The sequence below is a fragment of the Pongo abelii genome, chromosome 21, assembly GCF_028885655.2.
Source record: "Pongo abelii isolate AG06213 chromosome 21, NHGRI_mPonAbe1-v2.0_pri, whole genome shotgun sequence".
Taxonomy (NCBI): Eukaryota; Metazoa; Chordata; class Mammalia; order Primates; family Hominidae; genus Pongo; species Pongo abelii.
The window spans coordinates 14,663,305-14,682,312 of NC_072006.2; the positions used below are offsets into that span (position 1 = coordinate 14,663,305).

General features: G+C 45.7%; 1 protein-coding gene across 11 annotated transcripts in view; it reads left to right on the top strand.

The window, feature by feature from the left end:
• The window catches only part of RIN2 (Ras and Rab interactor 2), a 246,993-nt gene that overhangs the window by 191,706 nt on the left and 36,279 nt on the right, over positions 1-19,008 (top strand). For all 11 annotated transcript variants that reach the window (XM_054541625.2, XM_063720682.1, XM_054541621.2 and 8 more), the window contains 3 exons: positions 9,363-9,555; positions 13,469-13,580; positions 17,734-17,806. In XM_054541625.2, the coding sequence (XP_054397600.2) occupies positions 9,363-9,555; positions 13,469-13,580; positions 17,734-17,806 (378 nt within the window). The remainder of the gene's footprint in view (positions 1-9,362; positions 9,556-13,468; positions 13,581-17,733; positions 17,807-19,008) is intronic.

The following is a 19,008-nucleotide window of genomic DNA, read 5'->3' on the forward strand; positions in this document are numbered from 1 at the left end:
TGCCTGTAGCCCCAGCTACTCAGGAAGCTGAGGCTGAGGCAGGAGGATCGCTTAAGGCCAGGAGTTTGAGACCAGCCTGGGAAACACAGCAAGACCCCATCTCTGAAAAAGTATTTTTTTAAATTAAAAATTTAAATATCAAAATTAATCTACACTTTCCCACCATTAGAGCTTTATTTTGTTTTTGAGTTTTCCACTTAGTAGCAAAACTACAGTTCTTTATGTTTGGGAGACAAACAATGTAATGAATCTTAAACCATAATTTAGTCAGAGGCAAAAGTAACATGAAACCTGAGTTCTGCTTTTGTTGTTGTTGTTTTTGTTTTATTGATAAGAACTTATCACATGATAATTAGCCCATTGTCTTCATTCTGTAACCACTTATTAAACACTTACCATGTAAACAATGAGAAACTTTATTTTCATAAAAGTCTAGGAGATTCCCGGAAACCTTCAGGGAACGAGCTCTCAGGCTTCAAGAAAAGCCAGGATTTTTCGTAAAGACTGTTTTCAGGGAGTGCCTGGCCAGAAAGGTGAGACTTGCAAGGAGAGACATGGGCGGAGCCTGCCGCTCACTCCTTCAAATCCCAGGTCTGGGGCAGTCCTTGTAGATTCCATCAGGATTGGCCTGGGAAAGCCGGCAAAGCAAGCAGGTGTCGCCCTTCCAAGAGGAGAGTTCTCCATACCTTGTGGAGCCTGACGTGGGATAGAAAGTCGTGTCTAGGGCCAGGGCTTGGGGAACTGAGATAAAAGCCGAAAGCCAAGCTGCTTTTGAGAAACTGTGATAATTCTTCCTCCAACTAACTGCTGACCCAGTCATCCCAGTGTCTCCAGATGACCCACGTAAGTAGAAGCAAAACGGTACCTTGATAAAACACAAGGGTAGACCACAAATGGTTCCAGCTCCAAGGCAGATGTGATAGTGACTGTGCTGAGACACAGCTGCTCGCACAGACACACGGAAGGGAGCCAGAGAACTATGGAACTTCCCCTAGGAAAGCATCACTTGACTTAGGGGCCACAACCACCTTATTTATCTCCATAGGGGACTTGCCATTCATTCTATGAGGGGTTTTCAGATATTGTTAATTAACTAAACCATTCCCTTTTTAGCTGAATTATGATCCAACAGTCCGCTGTAGACTGGAAAAAATATATACATATATATATATATATTTGGAGATGCAGTATCCCTCTGTCTCCCAGGCTGGAGTGCAGTGGTGTGATCTCGGCTCACTGCAACCTCCGCCTCCCAGGTTCAAGCCATTCTCATGCCTCAGCCTCCCAAGTAGCTAGGACTACAGAAGTGCGCCACCATACCCAGCTAATTTTTGTACTTTTAGTAAAGATGGGGTTTCACCATGTTGGCCAGCTGGTGGAAAAATCATAGTACATTTTAAATATTTGTTTGAAATCACTTTTGTTCTTAAAAAAACAGGCATATCTTATCATAGATGATATTAAATTGTTCATTTAAAAACTCTAATTTCTCAGGAGCACTCCCCAAGGCAACTTGGAAGTATGCCCCAGACAAAAGTGATTGTCTTGAATGATTTTAATTTTAATTTTATTTATTTATTTATTGAGACAAGGTCTCACTCTGTTCCCCAGGCTGGAGTGTAGTGGCATGATCCAGCTCACTGCAGCCTCGACCTCCTAGGCTCAAGCAATCCACCTCTTCTGACTCCCAAAATGCTGGGATTATAGGTACAGGCCACTGCACTAGGCTGTAATTTTATTTAAAAGAAAAAAAATCTAGGCTGTACGCTGTGGCTCACGCCTGTAATCCCAGCACTTTGGGAGGCCAAGGCGGGTGGATCGCCTGAGGTCAGGAGTTTGAGACCAGCCTGGCCAACATGGTGAAACCTCGTCTCTACTAAAAAAAAATACAAAAATTAGCTGGGCGTGGTGGCGTCTGCCTGTAATCCTAGCTACTTAGGAGGCTGAGGCAGGAGAATCGCTTGAGCCTGGGAGGAGGGTTGCGGTAAGCCAAGATCGCACCATTGCACTCCAGCCTGGGTGACAGAGCCAGACTCCGTCTTAAAATAAATAAATAAATAAATGTCTAATTGCTCTGCTTAGTGAAGGTGTGGTTTTACACACATAGAGGAGGTTTAGGGGGCTTCTTGTTTCACTTGTTTATCCTCATGTCCTGCCACTGAGGGCAGAGCCACACAGAGCACAGCACACCTGCCTAATGGATGTGCACTATCCTGGGTTGACAGAGTAAGAATTTGGCATTTTGCCTAGAACTTTCTTTTTGCTATTTAACAGCCAAACTAGGATTCTTATATCTAGAAAGTTGTTGACTTTATTTACTCTGTTAGTACTTTTTGCCACAGAAATGACCTTGCATCAAATTTCTGTGCATTTTTGCCTTATTAATTGTCTCTCATTTGCAAGGTCAAAGTGTACATTTCACATGTATGGTTGGGGATGGAGCCTGGGGGAGCAGGTGATGTAGGGGGAGGTGCAAGGGAGGCTTCATAGGACTCTTTGTCTAGAACCTGGTCGCTAGGACTGGTCATTAGGGGCTGCACTGGTAGACTGTACTATCTTCTGGAGTTCTGAATTTGGAATTCTGAATCAGGACAAGAAAAGGCATGCATCTTTTGGAAGCTCTGCTCTGTGTCAGTGGTTTCTCTGAGGTGAATCTGATTCTGGCAATGTTAGTAAAACTAACCCTCGTCTGCCTGGTTGTCCTACTCAGAACGAGGTTACTGCAATCACTTATTCTTCCACCTGCTCAGGCGACTAACGCTGGGCCAGTGGAAAGGCCTCTTTCATCCTACACTCCAAAGAACCTTAACCTGGTTGTCATGAGAGCAAGACAGGTGCTGGAGAGCCTGCCCTTCCAAAGTGGGTGGAATATCCACCCATCTGCTTCACAGCCATGGGGCCCAGGTTTGGTTGGAATTGGGATGGGTGGAGGCTGTGACTTTTGGGTGAGTGTTTGTTCTCTGCCCCTAGAGGCACCTTACACTTTGCGGGGCATTCTATAATTTGCCCATTGTATTCACATGTGGGTCTCACTGTATCTGTACCTGAGTTTTATCTCCCCATGATAGCAACCCTAGACACCTAGACATAGTGGGAATGGCTGCACAAATACATGAGTTTTATAGTTATAAAAACTCAGTGAGATGGTGGGTATTATTACTTCTTCTCCAACCTATTATTTTGAGAAATTTCAAACATTATGGAAAAGTTGCAAAGATAGCACTGTTCACTTAATTCACTAAGTGCTGAAATTTTGCTACGTTTTCTTTTTCTTCCTATTTTTTTTCTTTTTAGGGGGAGCTCATCATTTGACACTTTCTTTCTTTTTTTGACACTTTCAAACATGTTTACACTTTGCCCTTAAATTTTTCAGTAGGCGTGTCCTAAGAATAAGAGCATTTTTCGTTTGTAGGCATAATAAAATTATCACGCCTAGGAAATTCTCCTTTTTATTTTATTTTATTATTTTTGAGACAAGGTCTTGCTCTGTTACCCAGGCTGGAGTGCAATGGCGTGGTCTTGGCTCACTGCAACCTTCACCTCTCGGGTTCAAACAGTTCTCCTGCCTTAGCCTCCTGAGTAGCTATAGCTGGGACTATAGGCACACGCCACTGTGCCCAGCTAACTTTTTTTTTTTTTTTTTGAGACAGAATCTAACTCTGTCACCCAGCCTGAACTGCAGTGGTGCCATCTCAGCTCACTGCAACCTCCACCTCCCAAGCTCAAGCAATCCTCCCGCCTCAGCCTCTTGAGTAGCCGGGACCAGAGGAACGCTCCATCATGCCTGGCTAATTCTTTTCTGTATATTTTGTAGAGACCAGGTTTTGCCATGTTGCCCGGGCTGGCCTCAAATTCCTGAGGTCAAGTGGTCCGTACACCTTGGCCTCCCAAAGTGCTGGGATTACAGGTGAAACTGTCCTTTATAGATCTTTTTATACTGATGCCATATATGAGTTCCAGGCTATGCACTCTATGTAGTTATCACATCTCTTTATTCACCTCGAACCTGTATTAATCCTACAGCCTGTTAAAATTCATAATATTGACATTTTTGAAGTTTTGGCCATTGGTTTTGCCATCACTGAAATTTGGATTTTTCTGATTGTTTTCTCCTGTATACATTCAGGTGAGTCATATTTGGGGGCAGGAAAGACAGCTGGGTGACATGGTACCTTCTCAGAGCCTCACATCGGGGGCACTTGATGTCAGGGCAGCTCATTTTTGGAGGAGTTAACACAGATCACTTGGTTAAGGTGGCATCTACCAGTTTCTTCCATTGCCAGGGTACCTTTTCATTTTCACAAGTCATTAAGTGATCTGTGAGGTGATATTTTAAGACTATGACTATCCTATTTCCTAAGTCTTTTGCCTTCTGATTTTAGCATCCACTCACAATTTTTGCTTGCATTGATTACTACCTGGTGGTGAAGGCATTGTTATTTACTATTTTCAGATCAAAAGGACGAGGCTCAGAAAGGGACCTGAGCAAGGTCTCACATGCCCGGCTGAGCTAGGAGAGGAACCTCATGCTTCCTGCCCTGAGCTTGGCTCTGTGGCCATTCCACTATGACCATGTTTTTGTTGGAATCTCCTGGATTGTATCACAGTGTTTTACCTTTTATGAACCTCTGTTCACTGCCTTCCCTCCTGTTTGCATGCAGACACCTTTCTTGGAAATCACTAGTTTCTATTAATCTCATCAAGTTCTGTCATAGGTTGAGTTCCCTGGAAGGAGATCCTGATTCGGGGCTTCTTGTGCAAGTGATTCAGGAGCAGCCTGGCAAGGAGTGAGGGATCCAGGATGGGACAGAGAGGAGGCAAGGCAAAGATGTGGGCTCTGCCTGGTCCCACAGGGAGCTCAGCAGCGTGAATAGCCCCCCAGAGTTGTCGCAACTCAAGGCTAGAAGGCCACTCTTCTCCATCTCACATATGTAGAAAGTACATATCAGTATGTCATTGGCAGTGAGTCTGCTCTCAGGGAGAGGATGTAGCTTCCTGGGCATTTCCAGGAGAAGACGGGCAGCTGTGAGCTTTCCACAGCCAACACTCGCAGCAGATGGGGCATGGGTGCCTGCCCTAGAGGAGGAGCTCTAGGTGGAGCACCAGTAGCATCCCCTACATGTTCAATGTTATTGCATTAGTTTTTTCCTGAAGGTTGTTCTTGATAAAAGCCAATTTGTCCTGTAATAATATGCTATAAACCTCAAGTGGCTGGCTGAATCAAGGTGTCAGCTTAGTCATTTGCAAAGGCAAGGGATAATTACGGTTGCTCTTTCATGAGGCCCATGAATCTTATTCACCGTCTTCCTGTCTGGGCCCTGCTTTTTAGGCTGAGGTCACTTGTCAGAACAAAGGCTTTTCAGCTCCTTGAAACCATAGAAGAGTCACAGGATGCGCCCTTCTAGGGAAGGAAGATATGTCAACATGTTTACTTTCAGCACACATGAGCATCACGATTGTCATGTTAGACACTGTCCAATTTGGTCTTGGCAAAATATGGCCAACCTGAGATGGCAGTGATAAAATATTTATTTAGTCGCCAAGAATTCTTTTAGTGGCATGGAACCCATCCCCTACCCCCAGCCCCTAGCAAAACAAAACCAAACCCCTAATTGGATCTGAGTTAATATGCATGTTTTATACTTGGATCTCAGGCAAATGTTCCTTACAGTATTGTCCTCAGATTGGTCACCGAGAGCTTGTTAGAAATGCAATGTCTCTGGCTCACCCCACGCCTGCAGAAGCTGTGAGTCTGAAACCAGGAATCTGTGGCTTAACAAACCCCAGGTGACTTTCACGCAGGCTCTCAAGTTAGACAAATACTGATCCAAAGTAGTGGTTGTAAACTTGGTTGCACATTGGGATCCCCTGGGGAATTTTTTTTTCTTTTTTTTGGAGACGGAGTCTTGCTCTGTCACCCAGGCTGGAGTGCAGTGGAAAAATCTCGGCTCACTGCAACCTCCACCTCCCAAGTTCAAGCGATTCTCCTGCCTCAGCCTCCCAAGTAGCTGGGACTACAGGTGTGTGCCACCACGCCCAGCTAATTTTGGTATTTTTAGTAGAGACAGGGTTTCACCATGTTGACCAGGTTGGTCTTGAACTCCTGACTTCCAGTGATCCAACCGCCTCAGCCTCCCAAAGTGTGCTGGGATTACAGGCATGAGCCACTGCACCTGGCTTTTTTTCTTTGCTTTTCTTTTCTTTTTGAGACAGGGTCTTGCTCTGTTGCCCAGCCTGGAGTACAGTGGCACGATCTCCACTCACTGCAACCTCCGCCTTCCCAAGTTCAAACGATTCCTCCGCCCTAGCCTCCTGAGTAGCTGGGACTATAGGCACCCACCACCACTCCTAGCTACTTTTTGTATTTTAGTAGAGACAGGGATTCACCATGTTGGCCAGGCTGGTCTTGAACTCCTGGTCTCAGGTGATCTGCCTGCCTCGGCCTCCCAAAGTGCTGGGATTACAGGCTTTAGCCACCATGCCTGGCTTTTTTAGGTGATTTTTATCAGCAGCCAGGGTTGAGAATCACTTGTCTAAAGCTGGTTCTTTTACCTTCTATGAAAGGAATTTTAACACCAGCTTCACTTTGAAGAGTATGTTTTTTTAACTGCAAATATTCACTTCCCAATACCTGCAGGCCCTGGAATGGCATTTGCAGAAGGCGAAACTATTCTTTTTGGCACAGAGTCTCCTACCTGGAAACTTGTAGCAGAAGTTGAGCAAAGCTTTCACGTATTTGAGAAGAAATAAAAAGATAAATCTTGAATGAATGAGTGAGATTCCTTAGGCCTGCAGAAAGTCATGAAGGTGATGGAGAGAAGTTAGGACGGGGTCTCTGGCCATTCCACATGCCAACACTGGGTATTATTATTGAGTCTGCACACCCAAAAATGATCGGCATAGGTTGGCTTCTTCTAAATTCAGCCCCACCTCTTAGAAGTAGAGTTGTCCATGTGGAAATATCACACTTCCTTTCTTTAATTTCCTTTTTATAACTCATCATACATTCAGTTTCATTATCCATCCTTCTCAGTGCTAAATACATTATCTAGGTCACACAATTGAGTTCCTTTGGATTTAGAGGATTGAAGACCATATGTACCCCAATCTAAACCTGCTTGTTTGGACATGAATGGTCAGGTCTGGTGTCCCTTGGCTGCCCCAGGATAGGGCTTGATGACCTGCTCCTTGAGAGCCAGGGTAAGTGTCAGTTCTGAGTTTGGTAAAGGGTGAGAGAACCCAGAGCGAAGCTGCCTTGGATGGAAATGTCAGCCCCCTCTCTCTGACCAGGGGCTTGACCTTGAGCAAGATCCTGACCTGGGCTGAGACTCCTGGTCCTCTGTAAAACTGGGATCATGGTGCCTATGGTTCAGGGCTGTTGAGAGGAGCAAATGAGAGAATGTAGGTAAAGGGCTTGGCACACAACAGCCGCTACATGGATACAAACTGCCCTGTGTCCCTGACCCCTGTGCCCCTCACCCCTGTGTCCCTGACCTGACTTGGTACCCACAACGTTGGATAAATACCAGAGTATGTGTAATTTCTAGTTCTGCTGTTTCAAGGCTGTTATCACTCAGGACAGCTCAGTAACTTCTTAGGCCTCAGTCTTCTCATTGGTAAAATGGGAATTAAACACTCACTGACAGAACCAGTATTGGCACCAAAAGGACGTCAATATGGTTTGGTCATTAAGATATAATTCACATACCATAAAATTCATCCTTTTAACGTGCATGATTTGTGGGTTTTAGTACATTCACACATTGTGCAATTATCACCACTATCTAATACCAGAACATTTCCATCACCCCAGAAAGAAATCTGGTACCTGTTTGCAATCACTCCCCATTCTCTTTTCTCTCCCCCATTCTCTGGCGCCTACTGATCTACTTTGTGTCTCTGTAGATTTGCTTTTTCTGGATATTTCGTGTAAATCGAGTCATTCAGTATGTGGCCTTATGTCTGGCTTCTGTCACTGAACAAGATGCTTTCCAAGTTTATCCATGTTGCAGCGTGCGTCAGTGCTCCATTCCTTTTTATGGCTGAATAATATTCCATTGTAAGAATAGATTACTTTTTTTTTTCTTTTTTTTGAGACAGGGTCTCACTCCTGTTGTCCAGGCTGGAGTGCAGTGGTGGGATCATGGCTTACTGCAGCCTTAAACTCCCAGGCTCAAGCAATCCTCCCACCTCAGCCTCCTGAGTAGCTGGGACTACAGGTGCGCATGACCACACCTGGCTAATTTTTGTATTTTTAGTAGAAATGGAATTTCGTCATGTTCCACAGGCTGGCTTCAAACTTCTGGGTTCAAGTGATCTGCCCGCCTCAACCTCCCAAAGTGCTGGGATTACAGGCGTGAGCCACCACACTTGGCCACATTTTGTTCATCCACTCATCAACTGACAAGACATTTGGGTTGTTTCCACTTGTTAGCTATTATGAATAATGTCGACATGATTTTACAAATAGCACAGCATTTGTATATTCATTTGTATAATGAAGTTTTATTATAAATAATGTCAGTAATAAAAATGCTTAGATTTGTGAGAAGAAACAAAATCCAATCATTCAGGTACAAAATAAATCTGTGTGAGTGCATTTGCCTTTAGACTGGGGCATGGTTGTGCTTACGAGAAACGCTTACGAGCATTAGGAACTCACGGTTGCCATCCATGCTATTTCGCATTTAGGGTTCTGTCCTTAAAGTTAGAAATGTTTTATATTGGCCAGGCCGGGTGGCTCATGCCTGTAATCCCAGCACATTGGAATGCCAAAGTAGGTGGATCACCTGAGGTCAGGAGTTCAAGACCAGCCTGGCCAACATGGTGAAACCCCATCTCTATTAAAAATACAAAAATTAGCCAGGCATTGTGGTGTGCGCCTATAATCCCAGCTACTCAGGAGGCTGAGGCAGGAGAATCACTTGAACCCAGGAGACGGAGGTTGCAGTGAGCTCAGATCGCGCCACTGCACTTCAGCCTGGGCAACAGAATGAGACTCCATCTCAAAAAAAAAAAAAAAAAAAGAAAAAAGAAAAAAAAAAGAAATGTTTTATGTCAGAAGACAAAGCGTGAATAAATGGCACTTAGGATGCTTAGAGCTTTTGAAAATGGGGTTAGGAGTAGAAGGTCAGGTCTGTCCAGTGCAAAGTGTTCTTTTTAATATTAGAGATATAGGGTAAAATAAAACATTGTGTCTGCCCTCAGAAAGCTTTCAGTCTGGAAGAGAAGATCATTAAGGGGGCGATCACAAGATGGGGTATGCGCGGTGGCAAGCCTGGCCTTTGAACTTGTAGGGACGGTCTCCTTGTTAGGGAAATGGTACTGCAGCCAGCTGACCCTGCTGCTTCTCTTTCTCCTAGCATGGTAAGACACAAGGTTGGTGGCTATTCCGAGGAAGAGGACGTGAAGACCTGTGCCCGGGACTCAGGCTATGACAGCCTCTCCAACAGGCTCAGCATCTTGGACCGGCTCCTCCACACCCACCCCATATGGCTGCAGTTGAGTCTGAGTGAGGAGGAGGCAGCAGAGGTCCTGCAGGCCCAGCCTCCAGGGGTAAGACTCAGAACCTCGGGAAGCAGGTTGAGGCAGGCAGGACTGCTGCCGGCTTAAAGAAAAACACTTGAAGTTAGTTCCAGAAAGTTCTTCCCAGCTTGTAAGGAGCATGTCTCCTGATGTGTAACTGGTTTTCAATGCAGAAATATTCTGTAAACTCAGGAACAGAGCCCTTCACGATGTGTCTTTCTGTCTTTATCTGCTCAGTTACCATGGGAGGTACAAGGATCCAGCAGAGAACTGAACATCTGGGTAGCGAGTAGGGGCCACTGGCCAGAAGCCTGGGTCTGACCTCTTGAGCCTGGACACTGAGGATGAGCCTGGGTCTGAGATGCTTGGTGGCCTCTGCTACCTTCCTCCTTCTGAGCCTGGGAGCCCTGCCAGGGTCCAGCCATCCAACTTGGGACCCAGCCTTCAAAAGTTCTGTGTCCACAGACTTGCCTGCTCTGTAGTCCTCTTTTCCCTGGGCTTTCCACACAGACCAAAGTCTAATATGGTTTCCTCAGCTACTGTCTATCCAAGACCACTGTCCGTCCCATCCAGACCACTCCACGACTTGTGGAAGGTCCTCAAAAAAGTGACTGGAGCTGGGCACGGTGGCTCATGCCTGTAATCCCAGCACTTTGGGAGGCCAAGGCGGACAGATCACTTGAGGCCAGGATTTCTAGACTAGCCTGGGCAACACAGTGGCACCCTATCTCTACTAAAATTACAAAAATTAGCCCGGTGTGGTGGCACACGCCTGTAATCCCAGCTGCTCAGGAGGCTGAGGCAGGAGAATCACTTGAACACAGGAAGTGGAGGTTGCCGTGAGCAGAGATTGTGCCACTGCACTCCAGTCTGGGCAACGGAGCAAGAATCTGTCCCCCCCCAAAAAAAAAGTGATTGGTGTCTCTTGTGCTGTCCAATATGGTAGCTTCTTGCCTCATGTGGCTCTTTAAATTTACATGAATTAAAGCAAATAAAATTAGAAATTAGAATTTCTAATTCAGCTCCTCAGTTACCGTAGCCACATTTAAAGTGCTCTCTGGCCTCGGCTGGCTACCGTATTAGATGATGCAGAATTTGAAACATTGTCATTGTAGTACAAAGTTATAGTGGACAGCATTTGTGTACAGTGTCTACTTCCAAAGGGTAAATACAATAAGTCACAGATGAAATAATACTTAACAGGCAACACAAGATAGAGACTAAGAACTAGATGGAGAAGCAAGGAGAAAATCCCATTAGTAGCTAGCTGAGGAATGTCATAAGAATTGGGCACCAAATACATTTTTGAGTCTCCTAGCAGTCAGAGTCTGTCTGTTCTCACTTTTTAAAAAACATATGAATCTTTCTTTATTCCTCATCAGGCAGAAACAGGTAGAACTAAGACCTCTGCTAGAACATGCTCAGGGGAACAAGGCACGGTGCTTTCTCATCTTTGCAGAGAATCCCTTGGCGATAACACAGAGCTGCTGCCTCTAGTTTTGTTCTATAGGATCAGGATTTCCTCACCTTCTGTGAAGCCTCACTTTCAGCCAGTTGCATTGTCTGCTCTTGCATTTCTGCAAAACATTCCAAAGACAGAAGTTGCTGCAGAGCTAGGCAACAGCCTGCCCAGCTCCCCCTCCCAAGGTAGGGCACGTCCACTCTTGCTGAGACCTGCGTGGGAAACAAGCCAGGCATGTTCTCTCCGTCCGCCTGCCTGATCCCTGCACAGGGCCTGCCTGATGAGATTGGGCAGGTTGAGGGCAGGGCCGGGACAGGAGTAACATGGACCAGGACAGTCAAGAATAACAAAGGGAGAGGCCAGACATGGTGGCTCAGGCCTGTAATCCCAGCACTTTGGGAGGCCAAGGCGAGCAGATCACTTGAGATCAGGAGTTCGAGACCAGCCTGGCCAACATGGCGAAACCCTGTCTACTAAACATACACAAGTTAGCCAGGCATGGTGGCATGCACCCGTAACCCCAGCCACTCCAGAGGCTGAGGCAGGAGAATTGCTTGGAATCAGGAGGTGGAGATTGCAGTGAGCTGAGATTGCACCACTGCACTCAAGCCTGGATGACAGAGCAAGACTCCATCTAAAAATAAAATAAAATAATAAAATAAAATAAAGAAGAAAGAGAAAAGCAGGTGGCTAAAAGTGTGTGAAAAAGGAGGATTTGAGAGACTGGCCATGGTGGCATGAGTGAAGTGGGCTCTTGGGGTGCCCATCTTTAATTATTCTACAATCTAAGACAGGGGTCCACGAACTGTTTCTGTAAAGGGCAAAGTGAAATATTTGTGGCTTTGCAGGCCATACAGGCTCTGTCACAACTACTCAACTACGCTATTGTCATGCAAAAGCAGCCATAGACAATATGTAAATGATCGAGCATGGCTGTGTTTCAATACAACTTTACTCAGAAACAGATGGCAGGATGGATTTCGTCTGCAGGCCAGACTTTGCCAACCCCTGATATAATGTAAAGCTGCAGTCCTCCAAAAAATAAGGCCTAGAGGTTGCACTCCCCAACCCCAAGGCTCAGGGAGATCTCCACTTGGAAAAGGGAGTGTTACTTCCTCTCCTAACAACCAACAGCTGCCTCTCCGCAGTGCTTTGGCCTCTTACCCATCAGGATGCTATTTAGGAAGCATCTGCTTCAGTTTTAGGGTGTCCTAGAGGCACTGACTCCCAGAACCTGCTACTGGATGAATCCTATGGATGCATCCCCATGGTGCCAGGAGAAAAGAGAACTCAAGGTCTTCCAGCTTCATTCTTCACCAGATACCCAAGTCCCATACCCATCTTCCCACACCCCAAATAAAGTATCTTAAGGGCTATTAACTGGAGATAAAGAGAGGAGCAAAGATTAGGCGGGGAAAAAATGAAAGGCTGTAGAAAGGTAGGGGAGAGAATAGGTAGAGAGTAAGGTGTTTAAATGCAGAGGAAAGAGAAGTAGCTAAAGAAGCATGACAGACAGAATAAGATCCTTGGAGAAGGGCCATGCTCCACAGAAGGGAACCAGGACTCAGCTGGGCTGCCACACACCATACTCCAGGGAGAGTCACTTCATTTGTAGGCTAGGTGAATGGTGCCTCCTGGAGTTGTGCAGTGCACGGCCTGCACAACAGTACACAGCATACTTACCTCTGCAGTGATGAGGGCCAGAATGGTGTCCTGAGATCAGCACTAGGAATTGGGCTGTTTTAAAGCATGTGTCTAAAGACAATATTAGGATCTTGAGGGAACTGGTAGAATGTGAAGTGAGTCAGGAATAAATGGACAGCCTCCACGTCCACCAGGGTGAACTTCAGAGTGCATCCACCCACCACCCAAATGGAACAGCCATTTTTCACCTCCAGTAGATTGTTGCCTGGTCTTGCTATATCATCTCATTTTCCAAGAGGAGCTAGAAATTCAGATTTCAATTTGAAAACAAAAAACAAAGCAACTTCTGCTTTTTCACTGTTGGCCACAAACTTAAATTTCTGTTGTAAATATCCTCATAAGCCAAGTTAACCAATGAAATCCCAATTCCTATGGTTTAGTCATGTTACCTGTGTTTAGAATTTAGGTTTCACCAACCAAGATATATAAGACAGGGGCTAGAGAATATAACTCATATAAGACAGGGGCTGGTGACTGTAACTCCAGCAGTAAAACAGTCACCGAACTGAAAATGCTTATGCAGACTAGGGGAGTTCTTAGCCCCACGGAGAAGCTTCTGTCAGAGGGAAAGCAGGATTCTTTTGAAGCCAGTAATGAACAAAGGTGTCTGCAGCCTGGGCTCTGAGCACTGCTTTCTATGGCAGGAGAGTTTCCTGCAGGGAGCCATGCAGTGTGGATATGAAGGGGTTCTATTCGTTGGGTGTGAGGGAAACCAGATGCTTGGGTTCCAACATTCTAGATATTTCCTAAAGCTTGTATTTCTTTTCCCTCCACTAGATCTTCCTGGTTCATAAATCTACCAAAATGCAGAAGAAAGTCCTCTCCCTCCGCCTGCCCTGTGAATTTGGGGCCCCACTCAAGGAATTTGCCATAAAGGAAAGCACATACAGTAAGTGGTCATTGGATGCTCAGGTCCTGACTGACATGAGGGCTGCGGGGCTCTGCAGGGAGTGGAAATGGAAGGAGCTCTTGTTTTGAGACGGGCAGATATGGGTCTGAGTCTTGCCACTGAATGACTAGGCAGTAACCTACTCCAGGAGCCTCAGTTTTCTCATCTGTGTAATACGGTGATGGTAACCTCTGAGTTGTTAATGAGTAAAGCAACCTGAATATAAAGTGTGCAGCCTACTGCACGGCATATGGTAGGGAACTAATAGAGGTTGACTTCCTCTCCCCCTACCCAGTTAAGTGGAACATGAATTCGGTTCCCAGGTTTGCCAATGACTAAATTGCAAGGAGACTGTAGCGAGAGAGCCCTTTTATGGGATCTAATCCTAAAGCATGTGTCTGCACTTCGTGAATAAATAAGCCCTGAGCAGACCTGTTCCCTCCAGGCAATCAGTGTTCAGTCTTCTATGAAATGCAGCTAATCAGAGGCAGAATCCAACCTTTTGATGAACATTTTGAAGGAAGAGTGGTGTTCAGAAGTGTTGGTTTTCTTTCTGCTGTTCCACGATTGGTCATTGGAAATGTGAAGTGTCGGGAGGCCAAATTTTAAATAAAAAAGGGAACACACAGTTCTGATGTACTGCCAGCCTCCAAGAAAGGATCGGAAGATGGATCTGCACATCAAAGGGGGAGGAGTGGGAGGAGCAGACCAGGAGGAGAGAGCTCAGAAGCAAGACAGAGCCTGGGATTTCCACTTACTTCCTGATTTCCCAGCACCTTACCTCCTGCATTTGGAGAAGCTGAAGGTGTAGATGAAGGTCAGTTTCAGGGCCGAGATGAGATTCTACTCAGCCAGGAGGGCACAATCTTGCTGAGCCAAATGACCTTTAACTAAGTCAGGGGAGGGTAAAACCTGCCAGGCTGACTGTGAACCGCCTCCAGCTCAGTTGTCAACCTGGATCTCACAAGGCCACAAGGTTGTGGATGCCAGGGAAAAACTTCCCCCTGAAAGGCACAGGAGCAGGCGGAACCCAGCCAGTAATGTAAATACATTAGGACGCGACCAGAAGGTACATTGCAAACCCACTGTTTGAAAGATAATGAATTCATATTGAGTTAATAATGTGCTAGGTGAATTGATAATGAATTTATATTAAGTGAATTAGTTAAGTAATTCTGAATTGGCTTTTGAAAGTCTGTGAGGGGCTGTGTGCCATGGTTCACACCTGTAATCCTAGCGCTTTGGGAAGCCAAGGCCAGAGGGTTGCTTGAGCTCAGGAATTTGAGACCAGCCTGGGCAACATGGCAAAACTCCATCTCTACCAAAAAAAAAAAAAAAAAAAAATTAGCCAGGCATGATGGCACACGCCTGTAGTCCCAGCTACTCAGGAGGCTGAGGTGGGATCACTTAAGTGCAGTGAGCCGTGATCGTGCCACTGCAGTCCAGCCTGGGTGACAGAGCCAGACCATGTCTTAAAAATGAAAAAACAACCCAAAAATATTGAAAAAAGTCCACAAGGCAAGAAGCCACAGATCTAACTGGTTTTTAAATTCCTCCCTAATGTCCAAAGTGGAGCACGATGGATGTGTTGGTCGGAAGCCACTTCCTCTCCTCTTCCAGAAGCGTGGGCAATGTGTGTGGAAGCTTCCTGGTTGTTCATTGAGGTCCTTGCGGCCAAAGGTTTTTCCCCCATAATTTGACGAGGCATCTATCACTTCCCTAATCTTCTCCAGGTGACTTCAAGTGGTTAAAAGGGCTTGTTTAAGTAAAGCATTAGCCTGGTCATAACTAGTTACCACAAGCCTGGGTCCCACTGCAATGGCCCCTTCCCAGCCAGGGCCTGTTTATCTTCTCTGTGAATTGAGGTGAAGGAAGGACTTGCTATAAAAACATTCAGGGAGGCTGAGGTGGGCGGATCACTTGAGGCCAGGGGTTCGAGACCAGCCTGGGCAACATGGTAAAACCCCGTCTCTACTAAAAACACAAAAATTAGCCAGGTGTGGTGGCGCAAGCCTGTAATCCCATCTGCTCAGGAGGCTGAGGCAGGAGAATCGCTTGAACCCAGGAGGTGGAGGTTGCAGTGAGCTGAGATCATGCCATTACGCTTCAGCCTGGGCGACAGAGTGAGACTCTATCTCAAATAAATAGATAAGTAAATATTCAGATATTTTGTCATAATTTACGGACAGTGCAGCTTAATAATAAACAACACCTCATATTTGGAAATGCTTTCACATAAATTATTTCATTTTTTTTTTAAATTTCAGCTCCCCCCACCACCCTTCTGGGAGATAAGGAAAGTACTGTTAGAGTCCATTTTCCAGATGAGAAAACTGAGGCTTGGAGAAGCTAACCTGCTCCAAATCAGTTCCCTCCTACTTAACTCTACAAATTGTGGCACACATGTGTGTTTGTTGTTTCTGTGTGTCTGTGTGTGTCTGTGATGGTATGTGTAGAGGTATGGAGGTTTTTTGGGGGTGCTACAGACATAATAAAATAATACAAAAAAGCAAATAAGTGGCCAGGCGCAGTGGCTCACGCCTGTAATCCCAGCACTTTGGGAGGCCGAGGTGGGCGGATCGCCTGAGGTCAGCAGTTCGAGATCAGCCTGACATGGAGAAACCCCGTCTCTACTAAAAATACAAAATTAACCAGACCTGGTGGTACATGCCTGTAATCCCAGCTACTTGGGAGGCTTAGACAGGAGAATCGCTTGAACCCGGGAGATGGAGTTTGCAGTGAGCTGAGATTGCACCATTGCACTCCAACCTGGGCAACAACAGCGAAACTCTGTCTCAAAAAAAAAAAAAGGCAAATAAGCAAAATAAATGAGGGTATGAGTGAGAAGAAACATATCGGATTGAGGAAATCTTCATAAAACTGAAGATATTTCAAATGTTTAGAGGAATTCAGTGTGAGTTGCTCAGCTGACGTGGTGTGAGGGCTGGCTGGCAAATTCATGAGTATTTGAAGTCAGACCACTTGCTGCTCCAGCATTTGGAAGATGTGCAAAATGCCACACCATCTTACCAGTATGTGTCTTCTTTTTTTTTTTTTTTTTTGAGACAGAGTCTTTCTCTGTCACCCAGGCTAGAATGCAGTGGCTCGATCTTGGCTCACTGCAACGTCCACCTCCCAGGTTCAAATGATTCTCCTCCCTCAGCCTCCTGAACAGCTGGGATTACAGGTGCATGTCACCACATCCAGCTAATTTTTGTATTTTTAGTAGAGACAGGGTTTTGCCATGTTGGCCAGGCTGGTCTCAAACTCCTGACCTCAGGTGATCCACCCACCTTGGCCTCACAAAGTGCTGGGATTACGGGCGTGAGCCACCACAGCCGGCCCAGAACATGTCTTCTGTGTTAGAAAATTTGAACACTGGAGCAGGGGTGGAGGGGGGAACAACACTCCAAGTAAATGGGTTTTAGAATCTTTGTTTTAAAAAAAGTGACAGAGAGAGAGAGAAAAAAAGAGAGAGAGAAAAAAAAAGAGAGAGACGTAGTCTCGCTATAATGCCCAGGCTGGTCTCAAACTCCTGGGCTTAAGAGATCCTCCCTCCTCGGCCTCCCAAAGTGCTGGGATTACATGCATGAGGCACCATGTCCGGCCAGTTTTGGAATCTTTCATGTTGAATTTAACCAAAAGCTGATTTCCGGGAACCTCGTCATATCCTCCCAGCTCTATATTCCTTCTCCCATGTGCCTTTATCACAGGTGCTCTGTTATGGCAAAAAGGAGTGACCAGGGAAGTGTGTGTCCTAGGAGGGCCAAGGGATCGAGGGCAGTAGGGGTCTTGGTGCTCCCCAAGCCCTGTCCTGTGCTGATACAATCCAGAGAGACTGGCCCCTTGTCCCCTGCCCTTTGTGTTCTGAAGTTAAAAAAAAGACAGTTGTGCAACTCAAGTCTGTCCTGGTCTGTTTACCAAGCACTGGAGCATGTGCTCGGCATGAGTCAAGTGATGAACTTCCAGATCATTGACTGTTTACCGGTGGTTGCTGGCTGACATGCCTCCTCTGCACAGCTGATTCTGACAAGCCACAGGGTAGTTTGTTTGAGAGTACTCAGATGGTCCCACACACGTGGTGTTAGGGGGCTCTTCCTGTCCCAGAACGTGCTCAGGGAGAATCAACTGGTTTCTGAAATCTCTTTTCCAGCCTTTTCCCTGGAAGGCTCAGGAATCAGTTTTGCAGATTTATTCCGGCTCATTGCTTTCTACTGCATCAGCAGGTAAGGCCTCTTCCTCTCATATGGTTTCAAGGCCCTGTTTGGTGTGTGGGATATAATTAACCTGAGGTTTCTTGAAGGATCTAGGAGGCTGGCCACCTATTTGATGTTGGCAGATTAAGACTGGTTACTTAAGTAAAATGTTCACCAAGTGAGGGGGTTCACCAGGTACACACCACGCCAGGCTTAAGGTCAAAACAACTACCCCAAACCCTCCAAACATAAATTATACTTCATATGATTATTTCTTCAAGCTCCTCCCAAGGCTCCTTTCAGCCAGACCCATTAAGCAGGAAACACACACACACACGCACATACGTGCACACATGCACACACAAATACACACATGCACACACACACATACACACAGAAAGGGACTGCGCATGCAAACCTGTAACTTTGAAAGGTTCATGATAATGCCTTTGAAAACTCTGTAAGGGATGGAGTTTATTCTACAAATGTGGGTTCCTTAAACCAGCCCATCAGTCTTGCCCTTCAGGCCAGCTGGGTGCTCATGTCCTTTTCATAACCAAAGCAACTATTTTGTTCTATACAATGTTAAGTCCAAAATCAGTTTTTTGTTTTTTGTTTTTTGTTTTTTTTTTTTTGAGATGAAGTCTCACTCTGTCACCCAGGCTGGAGAGCAGTGGCACGATCTTGGCTCACTACAACCTCTGCCTCCTGGGATCAAGCAATTCTCCCAACTCAGCCTCCTGAGTAGCTGAGATTACAGGCGCCTGCCACTATGCCCAGCTAATTTTTTGTATTTTTAGTGGAGACGGGTTTTCATCATGTTGACCAGGCTGGTCTTGAGCTCCTAACCTCAGGTGATTCACCTGCCTCGGCCTCCCAAAGTGCTGGGATTACAGGTGTGAGCCTCCGCACCCCGCCCAGAATCAGAATATTAACCAGAGTCAACAGGGCGTGCATTGTGAAAGGCTTTCTTTTTTTTTTTTCCCCCATTTTTTTCTTACTAGCAATAACAGCTTTTTCACATCAAGTGTTTTTTCAGTAATTAAGAATCAAAATTCTTGTTATCTGCAGGGATTGGCATTGCCTCCTTTTATGGGGCTGAGCTCAATTTGGTCTCCTTTTCTTCTCTGTCTGTCCATGGCAGCTGATATGGCAGAGACAGGAAAATGTGTTACTAGCATGTTTTCAGACATCACTTCTCACAGCTAACACACATATAGGCTGGGGAGTTT